The sequence below is a fragment of the Botrytis deweyae genome (genome assembly GCF_014898535.1).
Source record: "Botrytis deweyae strain B1 chromosome Unknown BDEW_020, whole genome shotgun sequence".
Lineage (NCBI taxonomy): Eukaryota > Fungi > Ascomycota > Leotiomycetes > Helotiales > Sclerotiniaceae > Botrytis > Botrytis deweyae.
In genome coordinates, this window is record NW_024066227.1 from 437373 (window position 1) to 455959 (window position 18587).

The 18587-nt window shown below is 43.1% G+C and overlaps 5 protein-coding genes across 5 annotated transcripts; 1 reads left to right on the top strand and 4 right to left on the bottom strand.

Annotated features, from left to right (window-relative positions):
• Positions 1 to 89: 89 nt before the first annotated feature.
• On the bottom strand, positions 90 to 1868 carry EAE98_008061 (uncharacterized protein; the record flags this gene model as incomplete). Its single annotated transcript, XM_038955684.1, has 8 exons — positions 90 to 169; positions 237 to 301; positions 382 to 668; positions 772 to 875; positions 979 to 1333; positions 1391 to 1464; positions 1535 to 1609; positions 1694 to 1868. The coding sequence occupies 8 exons, from the start codon at positions 1866 to 1868 to the stop codon at positions 90 to 92; spliced, it is 1215 nt and encodes a 404-aa protein (XP_038807978.1).
• Positions 1869 to 4445: 2577 nt separating this feature from the next.
• EAE98_008062 (uncharacterized protein) lies at positions 4446 to 6096 on the bottom strand (the record flags this gene model as incomplete). The annotated part of the gene is made up of 6 exons (XM_038955685.1): positions 4446 to 4583; positions 4653 to 4801; positions 4852 to 5247; positions 5303 to 5556; positions 5608 to 5965; positions 6018 to 6096. The coding sequence occupies 6 exons, from the start codon at positions 6094 to 6096 to the stop codon at positions 4446 to 4448; spliced, it is 1374 nt and encodes a 457-aa protein (XP_038807979.1).
• Positions 6097 to 7717: 1621 nt separating this feature from the next.
• Positions 7718 to 8822, bottom strand: EAE98_008063 (uncharacterized protein; the record flags this gene model as incomplete). The annotated part of the gene is made up of 3 exons (XM_038955686.1): positions 7718 to 8192; positions 8262 to 8700; positions 8786 to 8822. 3 exons carry the CDS (start codon positions 8820 to 8822, stop codon positions 7718 to 7720), a joined length of 951 nt encoding a protein of 316 aa, XP_038807980.1.
• Positions 8823 to 10246: 1424 nt separating this feature from the next.
• Positions 10247 to 11436, top strand: EAE98_008064 (uncharacterized protein; the record flags this gene model as incomplete). The annotated part of the gene is made up of 2 exons (XM_038955687.1): positions 10247 to 10397; positions 10559 to 11436. The coding sequence occupies 2 exons, from the start codon at positions 10247 to 10249 to the stop codon at positions 11434 to 11436; spliced, it is 1029 nt and encodes a 342-aa protein (XP_038807981.1).
• Positions 11437 to 13375: 1939 nt separating this feature from the next.
• Positions 13376 to 14750, bottom strand: EAE98_008065 (uncharacterized protein; the record flags this gene model as incomplete). Its single annotated transcript, XM_038955688.1, has 5 exons — positions 13376 to 13720; positions 13779 to 14037; positions 14093 to 14250; positions 14326 to 14513; positions 14636 to 14750. 5 exons carry the CDS (start codon positions 14748 to 14750, stop codon positions 13376 to 13378), a joined length of 1065 nt encoding a protein of 354 aa, XP_038807982.1.
• Positions 14751 to 18587: the final 3837 nt, after the last annotated feature.

The window sequence follows — 18587 nt, forward strand, 5'->3', positions numbered from 1 at the left end:
CAGCCAATCAAATATATACAGACTCATTCCACTATGTACAATCTCTTCACCAAAGTGTACCAGCCCCGATCAATCAATCCTCATTGCTACTATTTTCGAGTAAGACAAGCCGCGACGAGCGCTTGGTCAGTCATAGAAGATCCACTTCCAATTGGCGTTTCTACCAATTCTGTCACATGAATATTAGTATGTTATCGAACAAAAAATGATGGACATATGAAAATTGCTGCACTTACCGTAAGTTGAATCGAAGCTTCCAGCAGACCATCCAATATATCCCAAATAGACATCCGAGTTCGCACTGTGCAATCACATCGTTAATAACATATACCACAGCCTTCCATTCCCAATCTCAAAGACGAAAGAAACTTGGAAACATACTTCAAATAATCAACTTCTTGACACAAGTACTTCTGACAACTTGCGGTATTTCCACCGCCTGTCTCGCTCAATATAGCTTGTCTCTTATTTGCCCGTAGCCAAGTTGCTAGTGGTGCAAATGCAGTATCGATATTGTTGGTTACGCACTCGGTGTGGGTTCCAGAATTATCGGAGTCGAGATATTTGTGTACGTCGAAGATCAGATTGGTGAAAGTGCCATCAGGATTGGTAATTTTGGAGAGGGCGGCGCCGCTACCGTTGGTGATGAAAGCGCCTGCGGATGTGTACTAGATGGTTGAAGTTAATGGATTGATTTAAAGTCATGAAGAAGCTTGCAGTGGTTTGGAAGAAAAAGCGCTCAGAAAGAATGTACGGTGTCATTATACTTACGTCAGTACCAGGGAGTAGAAGCATGTTAGATGTTGCGCCCGCTTGACGAATAGCAGTAACAACTTTTTGAAGCGTTGCTGCCCAGGTGGTTATACTATTCAAATCTATATTTCCATTAGTTCGTATTCAAGTATTCATTTCTCCTCTCCTCTTTCCTCTCTCCTCCACTTCACGCTCCACCCCCCTCAAGAAAAGGAAAATACACACCATGTGGTTCGTTCATCAATCCAAAAACGATCTTAGTATTTGACTTATACTTCGCCGCCAATTGAGTCCACAGACTCACGAACTGCGCATCCGTTGGTCCTCCCTGTCCAATGATGCCTCCATTCCACCTCGCATAGTTATGGATATCAATTACGCAGGTAGCACCCGTTGCCAAGCATCCCTGGACCAGCTGATCATAGGTCGCAAGATTGGAGCTGTCGAGTGTTCCCCCGAGATTGTTGTTCACAAGGTATTGCCAGCCAACGGGGAGACGGAAAATATTATGACCAGTTTTGGAGACGAAGTGGGTCATTTGACCTAGGCCATCGGGGCCATTGTTGAGGCTTTTGAGAGCCTGTTGGGGAGGAGAGTTAGCGGGCAATTAGAGTTAGAAAGGAGAAGGAGTACGCGCTGGCAAGATTTTGTTGGTTAGACATGTACCATCTGTTGTGCAGCCGAAGTCGAATCCGGCGATGTTGGTACCAACTTGAATGTGTCAGTACGAGTCCTTCAATCATAACATTCTCATGATATGGTACTAATAGCATGAACTTACTATACTTTGTCTTTCCCGCCGAACTTGGTGTTGCGCCTGCACTGGTTGTTGCACTTGTAACTGTTGTTAAAGTTGCTATATTGCCATATGTTGGCATTTTGTCTTCATACGCTGCTGTAACTTTCTCCCTCTCTGTCTCTCTCTCGGAAGCAGACTCACCAGTTCCAGGCAAGCATTGCGAGTAATACGCATTCCCGTATGTACACACATAACCCGACGCACAAGTTGTAGAGCCAGTCCACCCCGTACCGCCACACTGTGCGTACGCGGCGCCTTGTGCAGCGGCGGCGGACACGAGTGGAACGATTGTGTATAGGGGAGTTGAGAGCTTCATCTTGAAGGTATGAAGAGAGGTGGCTAAAAGTATGATGTATAAACAGCGCGAACGAGAAAGTTTATATCTTGGAAACGCCAAGATATTCATGCGGATCATATAGTCCAGATTCCAACCCATCATCGAAACCCGGCACGCTATCACCGGTGTACACCTAAGTTCTCTAATTAACCCCCTAATTGCCGATTTGAATACTCTCCCTACATCCCATTGCCATCGATTCCTATCACCTCACCAAAGATCTCCATCCACGGACCGAAACCCCCGTGTTCCAGATTCATTCTCATTTCCCCTCCCCCCTAAAAGAAAATATAAGAATGCATATCCGCTCTATATTAAATCTCCTAGGTTTACTCTGGTACTAATACTCCACTATTACATGATATATGGGGTATGCGTCATCTTTACCAATCTCGTGATTCTAAACTGCCATATAATACTGGAGCTTAGCGTAGTTTAAGTACGTGAAATGTTGACTTGTCGGAAAGAAGACGATGGGGCTCCGAAACGGGATTGCGGGAAGAGTTTCATGTGTATGGGGTTGGGTTGGGCCGAGGGTCGGTATTGTGAATGAGATGAGATGAGAAAGTGGGTCCGCTCAATTTATCTCTGGGGTTTGTTTGTTTAATTGTTTCTGTGGGCGGAGTAGGAGATAGGTCTAGATGGGATTTGCATTTGTATTTCTCTTAGATTAGTGGGATGGAAAAGGAAAAGAATGAAATACTCGGAATTCTATTCAGAGTCTAATCCTCATCTACCGGTATCTACCAATTTTCCCTTTCCAAAAATCCTCCGAGTTCCCCACCACCATACCTACAAACCCTCCTTCCCTCCCCCCTTAAATCTACACCAAAAATTTCCTTAACCCTTAAATTTCCATTCCCATCCCCATCGCAATCCCCTGTACTCCGTACGTACATACCGCGGTACATACGAGTAGTACACAGTACCTACACGCCAAGGCTCGCCCCAACCCCAACCCCAACTCTATTCCTCTCAATCACAAAGCACATCAGCATAAGCCGGACCCGCAGCGCACCACCCATCCTCGGATAAATCCAGGGGTAAATAACCTTAACCTCTTCCCATTCAGCCATGCTCTGTCACCAGGAAATGCCACATAAGGTTACCCCAGATTTCGGCTATTCTGTTTGCACTTTCTGGTGCGCGGTTTGTTTATACAACGTGCATATGGTGGAACAAGCATTGCATTGCATTGCATCTCTCCTATCTATTTATCCTTTTTCCCCAGATCCCAGGAGGATATTTAACCTTAATTAACCTTAATTAATGACATGCTAATATAATTTTTGAGGAGCCCGGCAATTCTAATACATACCTACCTCCCACCTCTTAACCCAGATAACCTTAATTAACCAAAAAGAAAAAAGTTCTCATGTATCACAAGACTGTCTCCCTCCCTAACCTTCATTTAAACATTTGAATCTACTCTGCATACCTAGGTATTTTCCATCTTCCATTTTCTCTCTTCGAACTTGAAATGTAGAATTGTCCCAGCCTGCGAAATGTATCTGTCAACTACTGTACCTACCTACGAGCCTCCATCCTATAGTTCAATAAACCTATCATCCCCAAACACAAAGTCCCTAAATATTGAATGAATTGTAAGATTACAATCTCACAAATTCATACAAAGTACATACTATCCCATATCATGCCAATTCCTCTTACGAGATTGAGAGTTAAATCTCAATACTATCTAAATTTTATTCCCTGATGAAAATTTCCCCCATCAAACAAATCCTAAATTTCTAATTCTCAATCAAAAAAAAAAATATATATATATTTTTCTCCTCTCTCTTCTTTACCCTTTCCCCTCAAAACCCCAAACATTTTATAATAATATAAAAGATACATTCATAACAGTACCATAAAAACTATCTAGATCTATCCTTCGAATTTCTTTCTCCAAAGCCGAAAAATCCAAGTCCATTAATTTGTAGACTGCAGGATAACCTATAGTGTGATATCTATATACTTTAATACAAATAATATTATTATTAATATTATTGCAATTATCGTACAATTACAATCGAATGTTTTAGATACATACATACCAACGTCAATATACCTTCTCGATTACATATACAATACATCTACTTGAATAATCCAACAAAAACACATCATCAGGAAGACAGATTTACTTTCAAGAACAATCATCTGGAAATATTTCCACGTGTTCGGAAAATACACCTCTGCATAATCTCCATAGATAAAACATGAAACATCCGAAATTGCAATCGGTAGGTTAGTAGGCGACTATTCATTTCCCATACACGCACATTCAAACAGATATTGAATATTCAACTCTCAAACATAAAGAGAACAATTTGTATTTTGATATATACAGAAGAATCGAAGAGGTAAAAAGTTTATATACATATGTTAATCGAATCGAATCGAATCGGAACAGTGACAAAAAACAATGAACATGTAACGATCGACCATATATCGAAGAACTGCTTTTCTTCTCCATATCACGTTGTGGGTAAAGAGTGTATGATTTTTTCATTCCCCATCTCATCTTCATTTTCCGCTCCCAACTTCTCCGCTTAATCAAAAGGTTGGGTTGGCGTTGGTAAGCAATTGAGCAAAGTAGGCCTGGAACCAAGTACCCGCCTCTGGAGCCGGTTGGAGCGCATCTGCGAGTCCGCAGTGAAAATCGTATCGCGCAGCGCTGGTGTTTGAAGTTCCCTGATTGTTAGGTTAGTATGTGTGTTGAAAATAAGAAGAGATGGGGATGGGGTGTGTGGGAAAACTAACGTCGCCTTCTCCACCGGGCTTGACCCAGACAAATGCGTCTTCCAATGCATCTCCTGTGTTTGTGGTTGGTCGAACACCGAATCCGGTTCCGATGAGGTTGCACCAGTCACCCCAGGCGAGTTGGGCGGTTGGTTGAACACCATTGCGACCTATTGAGTTGTTAGCATCGTCTTCGATGATTTGAAAAGATGTTACTTACTAGTATCAGTAATGAAGTGAGCTGGGAAACCTTGAGCGGTCAAAAGTGGAGCGAGAGCGTTGATGTACGATTTCTCGTTACAGTTGGAGTCGCCAGAGGTGTAGGAAGGGCAACTGGTGCTAGTCCAAGCATTGTAGTTTGCAACATTAGTTGCAAGACCTCTGACTGCCGCTGGACTTCCAGCTGCTTTGTAGACTTTGCCGAAGAGTTGTGCAGCCGGTCCGATGTTTGCAGACCATCCTAACCAACCAGCATGTCCAGCATCCAAGTACATAGCGACGTTTGGAAGATTCAATTGCGCGATGGCATATTCGGTACCCTCTAGGTAGGCTGCTTGCGCACCGGCACATTTTGCGACTGACAAGTTGGTGACGAGATTGGCCAACGAGTCGGGTTCTGTTGGATGATTAGCCACAAACCAACATAAGCTTGAAATAAAGAATTCACTTACCAATAACGAGGATAACGCTGACATCGGAGTAAGTTTTCAAAAGAGCGGCGATGGAATCGATATAAGCTTTGTACTTCGCTAAACCACCGTCTGCAATGCTATATTCTCCGTTGGAAGCGGCGGCGGCACAATCTCTGTCTGGCAAATCGTAGACTACGAAAGTGCCTGCAATAGGTGGGCTTGCTCCTGCTTTGTTCAAAGCCCGAATATTGGCAAGGTAGGTTCCCATCAATGGAACTTTGGCTGCGGTGTCACTAAGTCTATTAGCTATCATTTCCATCATCTAGTTAAAGACGATGACTTACAGCCAATAAAAGGTTGGAACCTTTGCTACCGCAGCGGCTTTAGTAGCCATGGCTCCAGTGAGTGAAGGAATAGCACTCGCAGAGATTTCGGAAGCATAGTATGGATTCGCATAGAGTGCTTTTCCTACGAATGGATTACCAGCAACTGCTGCTGTTGTTGTTGCACTGCTGCCACTGGTGGTCGTGGTAGCTTTGGTGGTAGATGTGATGATTGTGGTGGGAGTCGTTGCGGTGGGAGCTGAAGTTGCTGTTGTCGTGACCCCAGCGCCTGGTAAACACTGAGAATAGTATGGATTGCTAACAACACAGCTAAATCCCGAAACGCAAGTTGTTGCGCCAGTCCAACCTTGACCACCACCTGAAAGATGTGTTAATACCATATTACCAACCGATAAAGCGTGATAACTTACATTGTGCGTAACCTACACCTTGTGCATACACAGTAGGTGCTACAGCAGCAGCAGCGAGGAGAACATTCTTGAAACCCATTTTGACAGGACAGTTGAAGAAGTAAAGATTGTGTGTGTGGTTGGATATTCACATTTTGGAGAAAGAAACAGTCTTTTATATCAGTCGGACTGAGATATGACTAGCCATATTGGCCATACAAATCTTGAGGAACTAACACGCACTCACATTTAATCATCTATATGCGAGCTGCACTCCAATATCACAACGGGAGTCCGGCGCCGGCTTGCCAGTAGAATTTGTATAGCCTGAGTAGAACTCAAAAGATATCATGGATTGATCATGAAGAACATCATAATTTCAAATTCTTGGCAGGACCCCGCGAAATATGACTGGATAAAATATATCAAACGAGATGCATTTTACTATAACGACCAATTAAAGTGATATCCAGTATCCAATCAAGACAATCGACGGAAAATCACCCAAACCAAATTTAGATTAAAGAAATCACGTAACTTTCCAGGTACCTGAGCGACTAAGGAGCAGCGGCCCGTTAAAGGATTGTATAGGATCATGTGCTATATGAACTGCCACTTGCTATATGATCTGTATTATACCTTCTGTCAGCTTGACAGGAATGGTATTTTGTGGGGTTTGAAGATAATCCCACTGCAGGGACAGAGACTAAGAACGTGATTTCCATGGCCAGGTACCAAATAAAGCCAGAAGAACATCCACAGTTTCGGAACGTGAGAGAGCACAGCCGATGACAGCTAACACTTCCTCTTGTCTAAAACTCTCGCGAAGAAGGAAAGCAGAATCTAAGGTCTAGATGCAGTAGTCGTATATTGACTTCCAAGCTTGCGAGATATGGAGTAGAAATAAACTTAAGCTACTTGAAGTTACACAGATACCTAGGTACTTTCAAGAATCCCAAAACTCAGGCTGGCATGAAAATGCGGAGGGAATCTGGGGAAGAGATGAAGGTTGTGGAGAAAGGCGTTGGTGGATTTAGCCTATTTTCTTGAAGCTACGGTTACCCGCAGCTACCATCTAGATCACATGCTCTCAATTTGTTGATGGTATATCTTTCCTTGTCGCCGGTGTACTAAACAACGCAATGTCATATATCACTTGCTGAAAAAACACTGAGAGATTAACATCTTGGCTTGAGCTGACCAGCCGTTCTAATCTTTATGCTCGGAGCGGGAAATCTGTGTTTCGGTCCGGCGGCATGACACCTTAAGTGTCGATATGTTGGATGGACTTGGAACTTCGGTTTGTTCTTTATTAGATTCATTAGCGAAGACATCGAAAAGGTGAACAGGAGATAAGACGAGAAGACTTGAGATTCTGTGATGTTACTAGTCAACTATATGTTCTACATATGACCAATAGGACTATCTCAGTTATGTTTGGGGAATGAAGCGACGAGATTACCAGAGAAAACATGGAAAATAGATGATATATGATGGAAATGAACTTGATGGGTATTGGGTATTTGAAGCTTGAATTAGGTATATCCAATGGTTCGCTTATTAATTTCGTAAAGAAATTATGGAGGTTTCTACTCTAATTTCAACGTTATAAATATCTATGCTATGTGATACGAGCCATCAATACAGCTGGCTCTCAGCTAGTCTCCTAAAACTCAAGTACCTGTCTATTCTCCAGTCGCAAAAAAGAACATACCACTCATCTAAAACCCATCAACCTTAATTCCCCTCTCCTTCTCCCCCTTCAACCTCTCCTGGTTATGTGTTACCCACCAAGCATGCGTCGCATCCTTACCAATGAAATTTCCCTCCTCATCCATCTCATCCCATGGTTTTGGGGCTAGAATGTAATGAATATTCTTTACTTTATCATCTCTCCAAATTTGAGGATGGACGCCTTCCCATTTCAGCGTTTTGAGGGCGTTGTAAATATATGGAAGTGGCACCCATCGATTTTTGAAGAGATCAGAGAGGAGAGATTGATCTGCAAAATCCATATTGATTGCGGCGTCTGAGGAAAGATGATCAAGAATGGCGTTGTATACGCCAGAAGAAGGGTTGACGACTTGAAGACCGCCGTTCATGAAACCGAGAGGAGAGGTGTTGGGAGGTGGTCCGGTGGTTTGTGCGACTTCTGGTGTGTTGTGCTGGGAGGTGAATGCGCAGTTTTCGGGAACCCTGGAGGAATGTTAGTTTGTCTCTAGTTGTGCCTTCGGATAAAGTGAATAGATTGGAGGGTGAACAAACCAATCAGCAGGATAATGTTTCTTCTTTAGCGGATTGCAGACACATGCATGGCCCGCAGCAAAAACTCTCTGTCCCTTGCCCGCCACCTCCGGCGCATCGAGTTCTAATTCCATCAACTCGTCCATGTTTTGAAGGACCAACATATCGCTATCGAGTTGCACAACGCGCTCATATTCGATTAAACTAAAAGGGGCGAGTTTAGACCAGCAATCGTAGAAGCGAGGGTCGTTGGAATAATCTTTTCCGCCATTCTTTGGGAGAAGATATTCAATGCGCTGCTTAGGAATACCACGGGCTTCGAGCGCAGCGTGGCCTTCAGGAGGGAAGGCATCGGTGTAGAGGGCTACGAGAGGATATTTGGAGTTGTGTTTTTTGAGGGAGTAGTCGAGGGTTAGAAGACCGGAGAGGTAGGCGGTGTTGGTTATGAGGGTTGTCCAGACTGCGGAGAAGGTATTGTCAGTTGAGTCATTTTTTTGATATGATGGGCAGATGTGCCGAATTTTGTCCTGAACAGAATAACATACCCTTCTTGGACTCGGTAACTCGTTCGGAGGATGTCATTTTCCTGAAATGTTCTTCAACTTCGAGAAGTGTTGCGTGTGAGATGTATTGATTATGTAGTTCTGGAGGGGTATATATGAATTGATCAAAAGAATAAGCACAGCTTTAGGTTTCAATGATAGATAACAAACAACTTTTCGTCAAGAAAGGAAGAGCGCAAGAAGTGAGCAAGTAACCTTTAGTAATGATTGAAAAGTATTTATACAGTAGAAAGGAATAGAAGAAGAAAGGCGTGCTTGGGCTACTGGCTCAGAATTGATCAAAAGGGGACAGGTTCACATCACAGCATCTTTTAAATATCCTTAAATATCCTTAAATATCCTTAAATATCCTAATGTCAGCAAACCTCCAATGGATAGGTATACGAAACACTTTGTTACGGGACTCATCCCAAATGCCAAGATGTGAACGCGTCAATTGTTGCTTCAAGCTTCAATAAATGGTGAGTAGAAAGACATCTGAAGTATTCTAATTGCATACTGCCTAGGTAACTTACCCACAAATACATGTTTGAAGAGAAAAATCTGAAGTTTGGGAAAGTTCAATCAGCCAGCCTTATTATTATACCGACCGCTTCATGATACTCGAGTCTCACGATAATCGAGATTCATCCGACGAGTTTCGAGATCTTGATAATCCCCCACTTTGAATTCCCATCTGCCCCTCACCTCCCTTGCTTTTGATGGCCGCTTTTATTATGCTGGTGTGCTCAGCTCCAGCTATCCTCAGCTATCCTCAGCCAAGACTATCGCAGTCTTTCCGTGCGAGCGTGCATCGCTTCGTTCCTTTGCCGATCAAGCTTCTCATCGTTGCTTATCTAGCCAATCAATACCATGTATACATACTATGGTGGATATACACATTGACGATTCTCATCGATAAGGCAGAGAGATCATAGAAGGAAAAAAAGAAAAAAGAAAAGGTCAATTGGAACTTGGAAGCTCACAGTCGCAACGGCCTCCGACTTCGCCAAATGATTCTTCAAGGTTCAAAGCATTCCTACCTAGTCACAGCTCCACCCAGTTTGGTCGTTCAACTCGTCATCCATCCGAAGTTCGAACATATTGGATATGATCTATTAATAAGCTACTCGTAGGTAGTACCAAGATGCTGCAAAGTATTATCAATCTGAAATAACGGCGATCCAAAACCCTTGCTGTGCGACATAACAAATCGAGAATATCGTGCCTTCCAATTACAAGCTACTGTTTGATAACCAACCACGCAAACGAGCAAGCAAGCTCAATCGATCCTTTGCTCGCGAAAAGCTTCCTCCCATCTAGCTTGTCTCTCCCTGTCTTATCGGTGTGGACTTCATTGTGAATTTGTGATTTTCAGACGAGGGTCAGACAAGACAAGACAAGACTTAATGTTTGCAACAGACTCGCGGATTTGTGATCAGTTAGCCTATCTAGGCAATCGAAATGGCTACGAGTGAGTCTGCCACCATGTCGCGGTTGCAAATAGGAGGGAACACTACCGACGGTGGGGAGAAAATGGTAGAGAAGAAGAGAGAGGCAAAGAATTATAGAGGATTCGTGGCGGGTGTGTTTTCGGGAGTTTCGAAACTTACTGGTATGACAATTTGAGGTTTCTTTGCTTGCGAATTTGAGCACTGTTTATATTTTGGAGAGAAAATGCTGGGTGATTTATGAATGCGGGTTGATTTGCCAATTGATATTGCTATCTATCTTACAATAAGAAAAATCCAAATGCTAATCATATACCTTCAACAGTTGGGCATCCATTCGATACCATTAAAGTCCGTCTTCAAACCTCCACATCATCCCAATTCAACGGGCCACTCCAATGTCTTCTCCTCACCATTCGCAATGAAGGCTTCAGCGGTCTCTACAAGGGTGCCACTCCCCCTCTAGTAGGCTGGATGTTCATGGATAGTATAATGCTCGGTTCCCTAACCTTCTACCGCAAACTTCTCCATCAAACCCTCTTCTCCCCATCTCGCATGGCCGCCACCCCATCTAGTCTTGCGCGTCCCGGTGATGCCCTCACACCCTCTCAAATCCACAAATTGCCCTCTATAGGCCATGCCCTCGCTGGTGTCATGGCAGGCGCAACCGTAAGCTTTATTGCGGCCCCCGTCGAACATCTCAAAGCACGTCTACAAATCCAATACTCGAGTAAGAAATCCGAACGTCTATATAGCGGTCCTATCGACTGCGCACGTAAAATTTACCGATATCATGGTATACCAGGTCTCTACCATGGTCTCTCCGCTACTCTTTTCTTCCGTTCCTTTTTCTTCTTCTGGTGGGGTTCGTACGATGTTTTCACTCGTCTGTTGTCAGAAAAAACACAATTGAGTACCCCTGCCATTAATTTCTGGGCTGGCGGTCTCTCGGCACAGGTTTTCTGGATGACGAGTTACCCGAGTGATGTGGTTAAACAACGGATTATGACAGATCCACTAGCTGGTGGATTGGGAGATGGGGTGCGCAGATTTCCAAATTGGAAGAGTGCGGCGAGGGAGGTGTATAGGGAGAGTGGATGGAAAGGGTATTGGAGAGGCTTCCTACCCTGTTTCTTGAGAGCTTTCCCGGCGAACGCGGTTGCGCTAGTGGCGTTTGAGGGCGTTATGAGGGCGTTGCCTTGATGTGTATGTGCATATGCAGCTGCACATATACTCCAGTGACAAGGATTCTAGAAGATGAGAAAGTTGTAGGAAAGAGTGTAAGATATTGTACAGCGAGAAATGATGAGAAGCATGCATGCATGGCGTTAGGAACTGCATATCTATTTTTACGGGGGATAGACAGACACCATCTCCAATCAACTAGAGGAACCGGAGGGAACTCACCCATCCACGTAATGATTTACATAAGAGAGGTGTTGTATATGAGATGGATAGATGAAAGAGAAGATATACTGGTAGAACCCAGCATACCATCACACAAACATATGTGGATAGATCAGATGGATATACATCTCCGTATCTATCTATCACTAGACAAACACACAAAAAGTGTCACTGCCTTGTGCAATTGAGCAATGGGGCAATTGGGCAATCAGACAGTTGGAATTTAGAATTTAGGAAAAGTAAAAGTAGAAGTAGAAGTAGAAGTAGATATAACTCAACTCAAAATAATTCAAAAGAAGCCAAATTCAAACAATCGATTCAATTCGAAATCAAAAATCAAAGACCATTTGAAGGAAGAAAAAACGGATGTGAAGATAAATTCCAAGAATACAAAAAAAATCTAAAAATACAATTTACAAATTACAATTTACAATTTGTTCTCTACTTATACTACCTACCTACCTATCTCCATATGTATTATTGCGAATATTTATATATCTATATATATATACCTATATACACATACACACACATTTCGAGTTCGTTATACAAGATGAAGTAGAATCGAATAGAATATAATAGAATACTATAGAAAACAATAGATCGACTACCGCAAAGATATACACACATAACGATAGCGAGATAGCGAGGAGAGATCAACTCCATCGTGTATGCATGCCCTCTGTCTCCACATGTATAGGATAGGAAAAGGGAAGATGGGAAGGCGATATCGAGTTCAAATCGAGGAATGACATATCACAAACTATGCTATCACGAACCATGTAATATATCGGGTATGATTTGGATGGTTATGTAGTTCATTTCTCTATCAATCAATCACTCGCTTCGTATCATATCTCAAACTTCCACATTCGCTTCAACAGCCGAAGACTCACTCCCACACTACCCTCCGTTCAATAACATCTCCCTGCATGTGCAGTGGCATGCATACTCCAAATATTCCCTTTCCCCGCTACCACGTATTCCCCTTCCCCTCAATAAAATCTAAAATAAGACCAACATCCACCAGAGCGAAGCGAGGCCAACCAACTAACTGCATGAAAATTCGAAAATATATCCCATCCCCAAGTTCGTTTCTCTCATTCCAATCAGTCAATACCCATCCTTGAAAATATTAGATTAAACTCCCTTTGTTCTCTCCTTCCTCCTCTCCATGCAAGCGAAACTCCTCCACCGTTGTTCGACATTGCATAAAAGCAAGGCTGTGAGTTGTATGAATTGTATATCCTCAAGTGAAGAGAAATACATGGATAAACATGATACCGCCAGCTGTCTAATCAACCGAGAATTCGTGTATGAACAGCGAACAGATGCAGACTGCATCTCCAATTGATCGATACGTTGATTGTATTATACAAGCCATCTTATATTCGAAAATTCTCCGAATAATCTCTCATCTGCCCTCAAATGAAATAATTAAGAAAAGAAAAAAGAGAAAAAAGACATGTTAAAGTGTGTGGGTATTTTGGTGAAAAGAAATTTGCTCCATGTGCGGTGTAAGATGGAATTTTTGCCTGGCGTCGCTGGGACGTCTCATAAAAGACCAGAAGCAGATGCGATGCGATATTTTTTTTAAGGCGGACTAATATTCACCGCAGCAGATGGTCGTATTTATATTAACGGGGGTTCTGTGCTGCTCAGATAGAGAGGGGTCATGCTTTTTCTGGAATGGGGAATCTTGAAGGCTTGGCTCCGAACAGACAGAGGTTAATTATCAAAGGATCAACTTTTGAAGATTTCTCTGTATGATCATATCTTGCACGGAGCTCATTGTGACCTTGAGGAGATCAGTATCGGTGGCGTTTGTGAAATGGCTATAAACTTCGCGTCCAGGACTTCGGTTCAGAGCAATAAACTTGTCCATGAAGTATTTCGAGGTTTGTTGCGAGCTTGTAGTATCTCCCTGGAAATCGGAGAAACCAAACTTGGTAATCGGGCTGTGGCCAATCTTTGCTTTAAACAAGTCGATCTTGTTCAAGAAGAGAATCAATGCTGAGTGTTTAAACCAATGAGAGTTAGCAATCGACTCCCAAAGCATTAAAGCTTCTTGCATTTGGTTCTGGCAAATTGTTAGTCAATGTTTGGTGTATAATGATTTGCGGCTGAGAGAGACTTACTCCATCCTTGTCTTCAGCTAGACACTGATCATAGCCACTGATAGCAACTAAGAATAGCAATGCGTTGACATTCTCGAAGCAATGGATCCATTTCTTTCGTTCCGATCGTTGTCCTCCAACATCGAACATTCTGTATTGCAATGAGCCGAGATCGAAGTGTGTTTCGGTGATACCAGTAGTTCTTAGTCTGGCGCGAAGAACATCTTGATCTGTTGGAACGAATTCCTTGCTGAAGAGACGATCTAAATCTTCGAAGAAACTAAAACCCACCATATTAGAAGTGTACATTTCGCAGAGCTGAAAGAGAGACTTACTAGCCCAAATTATCATGCAGAGCAAACTCATTTCCTCTCTCAACGGTCTTTTGGATACCCGAATCTGCCCACATATCATTGAATGCTTTCAGATATTCGAGAGGAATTGGTTCGCATGGTCTGAGATCCTTCTCTTCTGTGATCATTGGAAGGTATTGCTGTGAATGAAGTAATTAGTCAATGTCCTGTGATAATGATCGCAAGATTGAAAGCGAATTTGAGGGTTAACCTACTTTGGTGCTTTCGTGTTCGAAAGGAGTATTGAAATCATTCATTGCCTCCACTGTCATTCGCAAGCCATCCAAAATGTTGTGAAAGATGATAATGCGCCATTCTTCTTTTTCAGTCTTTGAGAAACCTTTATCGGTATAAATAAGTCTCATCTGCTTTAGAATTGTTGACTTTCCAGATTCTCCAGCACCTGCAGAACATAAGAATTAGTAAATGCCATCTTCATCTTGAGATCGTGAGGCTCGAGAAGCTCGAGAAAGTATGATTGATCAATCGTCGTTCTGGCGAATTGTGGAGGGCGCGACAACTTACCCAATAATAACAACTTAACTTGTCGCTGCATAACCTTCTCATCTCTGTGGATAAGAGCGTCTATCTCTTTGGACCTCTTGGCCTCGACATCCTCCCTACTGCCGAAACACATCATGAAGGGCCAAAATTAATACGTAAAGTTTAGGAAAGAGAGAAAAGATTCTCAGTTGCTGTCGGGATCACTTTGGTGACTGGCGAGCGCTTCGAAGATCAGGGTAGAAGAGAAATTGAGTTTCAGTAGAATGGGATGGGATGGGATGGGATGAGATAGGATCGGGATGGGCTGGGCAAGCTATTGGTAACGTTGCGGAATTAATTAATTCGCCGCTGATACCAGGCAAAAGTAAGTTAATGAGTTCGGTCCAGGTTAGTTATCCTGCAGAACTAGTGTCAAATGTCAAGCGTCAAGTGCTGAAGAGCGTTGAATTTTCTTCTTTCTTCAAAGGAACGAGCGTTGGATTCGGTAATGGTAATGGTAATGGTTCGTCGATTTTAATTTTTCTTCGGGGAAGGACGCTATTGATAAGACCAGACGGGCGGGCGGATTTGACGGATAGCTTCCAAGGTTATGCGAGCAGAGTGATGGATCTGGGCTGGAACTCGCTCGGGAGATTAAGTCGATTTGAAGATTGAACGGGACCTGTTCATCCAGTCATAAGCAGTTGATTCTGAAGAAGATGCAAGGTAGACCGGCACAGTAGAAAGACTAAAAGTGTTGATGATTTGAAATACCTACTGGGGACCAGTTTAATGAGATAAACTTTGGATTGCCGATCCTGTTAAAGTTTGACTTTGGTGCATGCAGTCCTCGTAGGGCCAGAACTATTACCACGACTACTTCCACGGCGCAAGAAGAAGGTAGGTAGGATTGATGATGTTCTGCTGTGATGTTGAATTTTGTTACGAGGTCGACGTTTGATATCCGATTGGACTTGAATTGGAATATGGAGTCGGATTGAATCGTGTAATACCTCCCTCCACAAAAAAGAAAGTTATTATGGTGTGGGTAGGGATTTTTGGATATTAATATCAACGACTGATGAGTGAATCAGATAATGTGACCCCAATAAACGGTCTCTTTCGGCTTTTTATGAAATTGATTACTTGACGGGTGGTAGACAGGTGGTGGGTGAATGGAAGGAGGAGAAGAAGGGGGTAGATGTTGATGTTGATGTTGATGTTGATTCGGGATTAGAAATGGAGATGGAAGGGGTAGAGGCAATAATGGAAAGCGGAAGAGGAATGATCCTCGATTTCGAAGCCGAATTGGATGAAATGACCCCCCAGGTAAAAGTGTAAGGTTGTCGGCCTCTTATTAATGAGCATGGAAAAGAAAAGACACTGGACTGGGCAGCTGCAAATTATTGGCTTACACGCATTGACGCAGGCGTACGGCAAGAAATGAGAAAGGAAAAAGGGAAAAGAGAAAAGGGAAAGAAAAAAAGAAAGGAAGATTGTTATAAGTTTCGTTCCGTACCAAGGTCGGTAGGTAGGTAGGTAGGTAGGTAGGTATGTACAGATTGATGATATATTTACATATCTGCCTAGGGAGGTGTGCAAGATCAATACGAGCGAGAGATTCAAAGCGTCTATGTGGACGATTATCCAGTCATCGACTTTGCTTTATTCGCGCGCGATTGTGTATTTCTATTTTCATCCCCAATACTGATGATCCTTCATTCAATATTGAGTGCATCGAGCTCTCCGTGAGTCTTCTATTCATGTCGGGTGCATCGAAACATATCTCAATGTACCAGCATCCCAGCATCCCAGCATTCCAGCATTCCAGCATTCCTATCATGCTCATTACATCGTGTATCTCTAGGGCTTATTATCAAAAGATGTGTAATACCTACCTCTACGTCAAACCACTAACACGAGAGTGATATGGGTGTGTGTGGCAGATGCTGACGATGTGAGCAGCACCGTGTCACTGTTACCATCGCTATCGATTGTAACCTCAGACGGTCGGCCGTTTTAGTACGAATGTCTCAAAATCTTCACACAAGGATAACCAGGATATCTGAACTCCAAAATATAACCACATGGAAATGGTCATTCCATATGCGACAGATGCATGAAAGTAAAGCATGTACAGGGAAGCAACGTGGAAACGTACGGTAGTAGATTTAAGAAGGTTGTCAAATGCAGTCCCGAAATCTCGAAAGTTTGGTTCATGTTGAGGTGAAAGGGGCACTAAGAGGTCCACCCCCTCGCTGCGGCAACCAATAGACACAGTGTACAGTGTGGGCGATGGATGTGAATGGTCCGTTATAAAAAATCGAAAGATCAAAGGTCGACGGCGAGAACGGACGAATGAACATCAAACGTCAAACGAAGCTATATTTCTAGGATTCGTCTATGTTCACAAAGGTAGATGGGCACTGGGCAGTGTTTTGCAAGGTTTTTACATATATGGGCCAGTCATTAATTTGCAATGCTCCATGGAGATGTTGGCTTATGTAGTGTAACCGTCATCTGAAGAATTTTAAGGTACTTTAAGGAAGGTGTTTCTTGCAATGTCTTCCCTCGCCTCACTCGTACATGTGGGAGGTGTGATGCTTAAATATGTAATCGCAAAATGTTCCTATATGCGGATGAAAAGATGGTCGTTCAGGGGTTGTAAGCAGGAGGGCGAGAATGGCTGAATGGCGCAGTCCGATTGATACTACCGCACTAAGCACAAGGCCAAGGATGGGTTATACAAGGTCTATCTGCAATACCTGACAGACGGAGTAAAGAAGCATGGCCGGAATGGTGAGAAAATACTAGTGCTGCATCGCTATCAACAGCACGAGGTCGAAAGGGATTGGATATGTTCAGCCTATAGCATGGCGGAAGCTCCATTTATCAATCTGTCACAAACACGAATAAGCATGGAAACCTCCTTGTCAAAGGGTAACGTTGAAAGGAAGGAGAAATCAACCCAAAGTCATCGCAAGAGGCAAAGAGCTCAGGTCTGCAGATGTAGAATAGCTGGATTTGAACTTGGCTATTGGGTACTTTGGATAGAAATCTCACCATGTACGTACGTAGCTGCTCCCTCCCGTCCGGTACTGAGATAAGTTAAAGTTTGCTAATGCAGAAATGATGCATTAGGTACGGACCGTCAATAGTCTTCCAAGATCCCCCCTTCTCACTCCTGAAACGAACCACTATCATTTATCCCTCGATGTCTAGACGACAATTAAGCAAGGGTACCGTGGCCATCTTCCGGTTGGGCAGTTTGATTCGTCTTTCTCCAGAGTATTTTTGTCCGACTAACGACATTTAACCATTCAGAGATTCAAGGGTAAGCCCACATGGTCGTCATTTATCGCACACCTAAAGCCTCTCTCTTCACTTGAATTTGGCCCCCGAGGCCCCATCTTTCACTGGTGAGATTTCCCAGGATCAAGACTCAATTTGGAGAAATCGAGTATTGCTGAACCCTTTAATTTGCGGCGTGCAGGTAGTTATGGATGCATTAGCCACTTACAAATCAACATTCAGATTGAACCATGGGGGAGGAAAAACTCGTGATTTGACTATTTGAGCAACTCACGCTAGTGCATATTGAGTGAAGTGGATCCAACTTCAATCCAATTCTAGCCAATGACATCGGGTAAGCTTAAGCTAACTTCTTTTGAACCATCACGAGATCTGGCCCAATCATATCAAGCTTGTGGATCTCACATCGAGTGAGGTGCATGGTGGGGTAAAAAAATATTTGGGAGCGGCCGCGGTCATATCAACAAGGAGGAAAAAAAACTCTTCAAGATCATTAACGTTATCTAGGTATTTTTGACAGCGAGCGGCCCATTATTTGTTACTTCTTGCAAATTTCTGCCATTGCCACTTCTTTTTCATTCACTTGTTAAGAGAACCATTTGTACCTGCAATCTAAGGATTCAACCAAGATAACCGAGACCCATTCATTCACTCCAAGCCTCCATCAAGCAAAGATCTCATC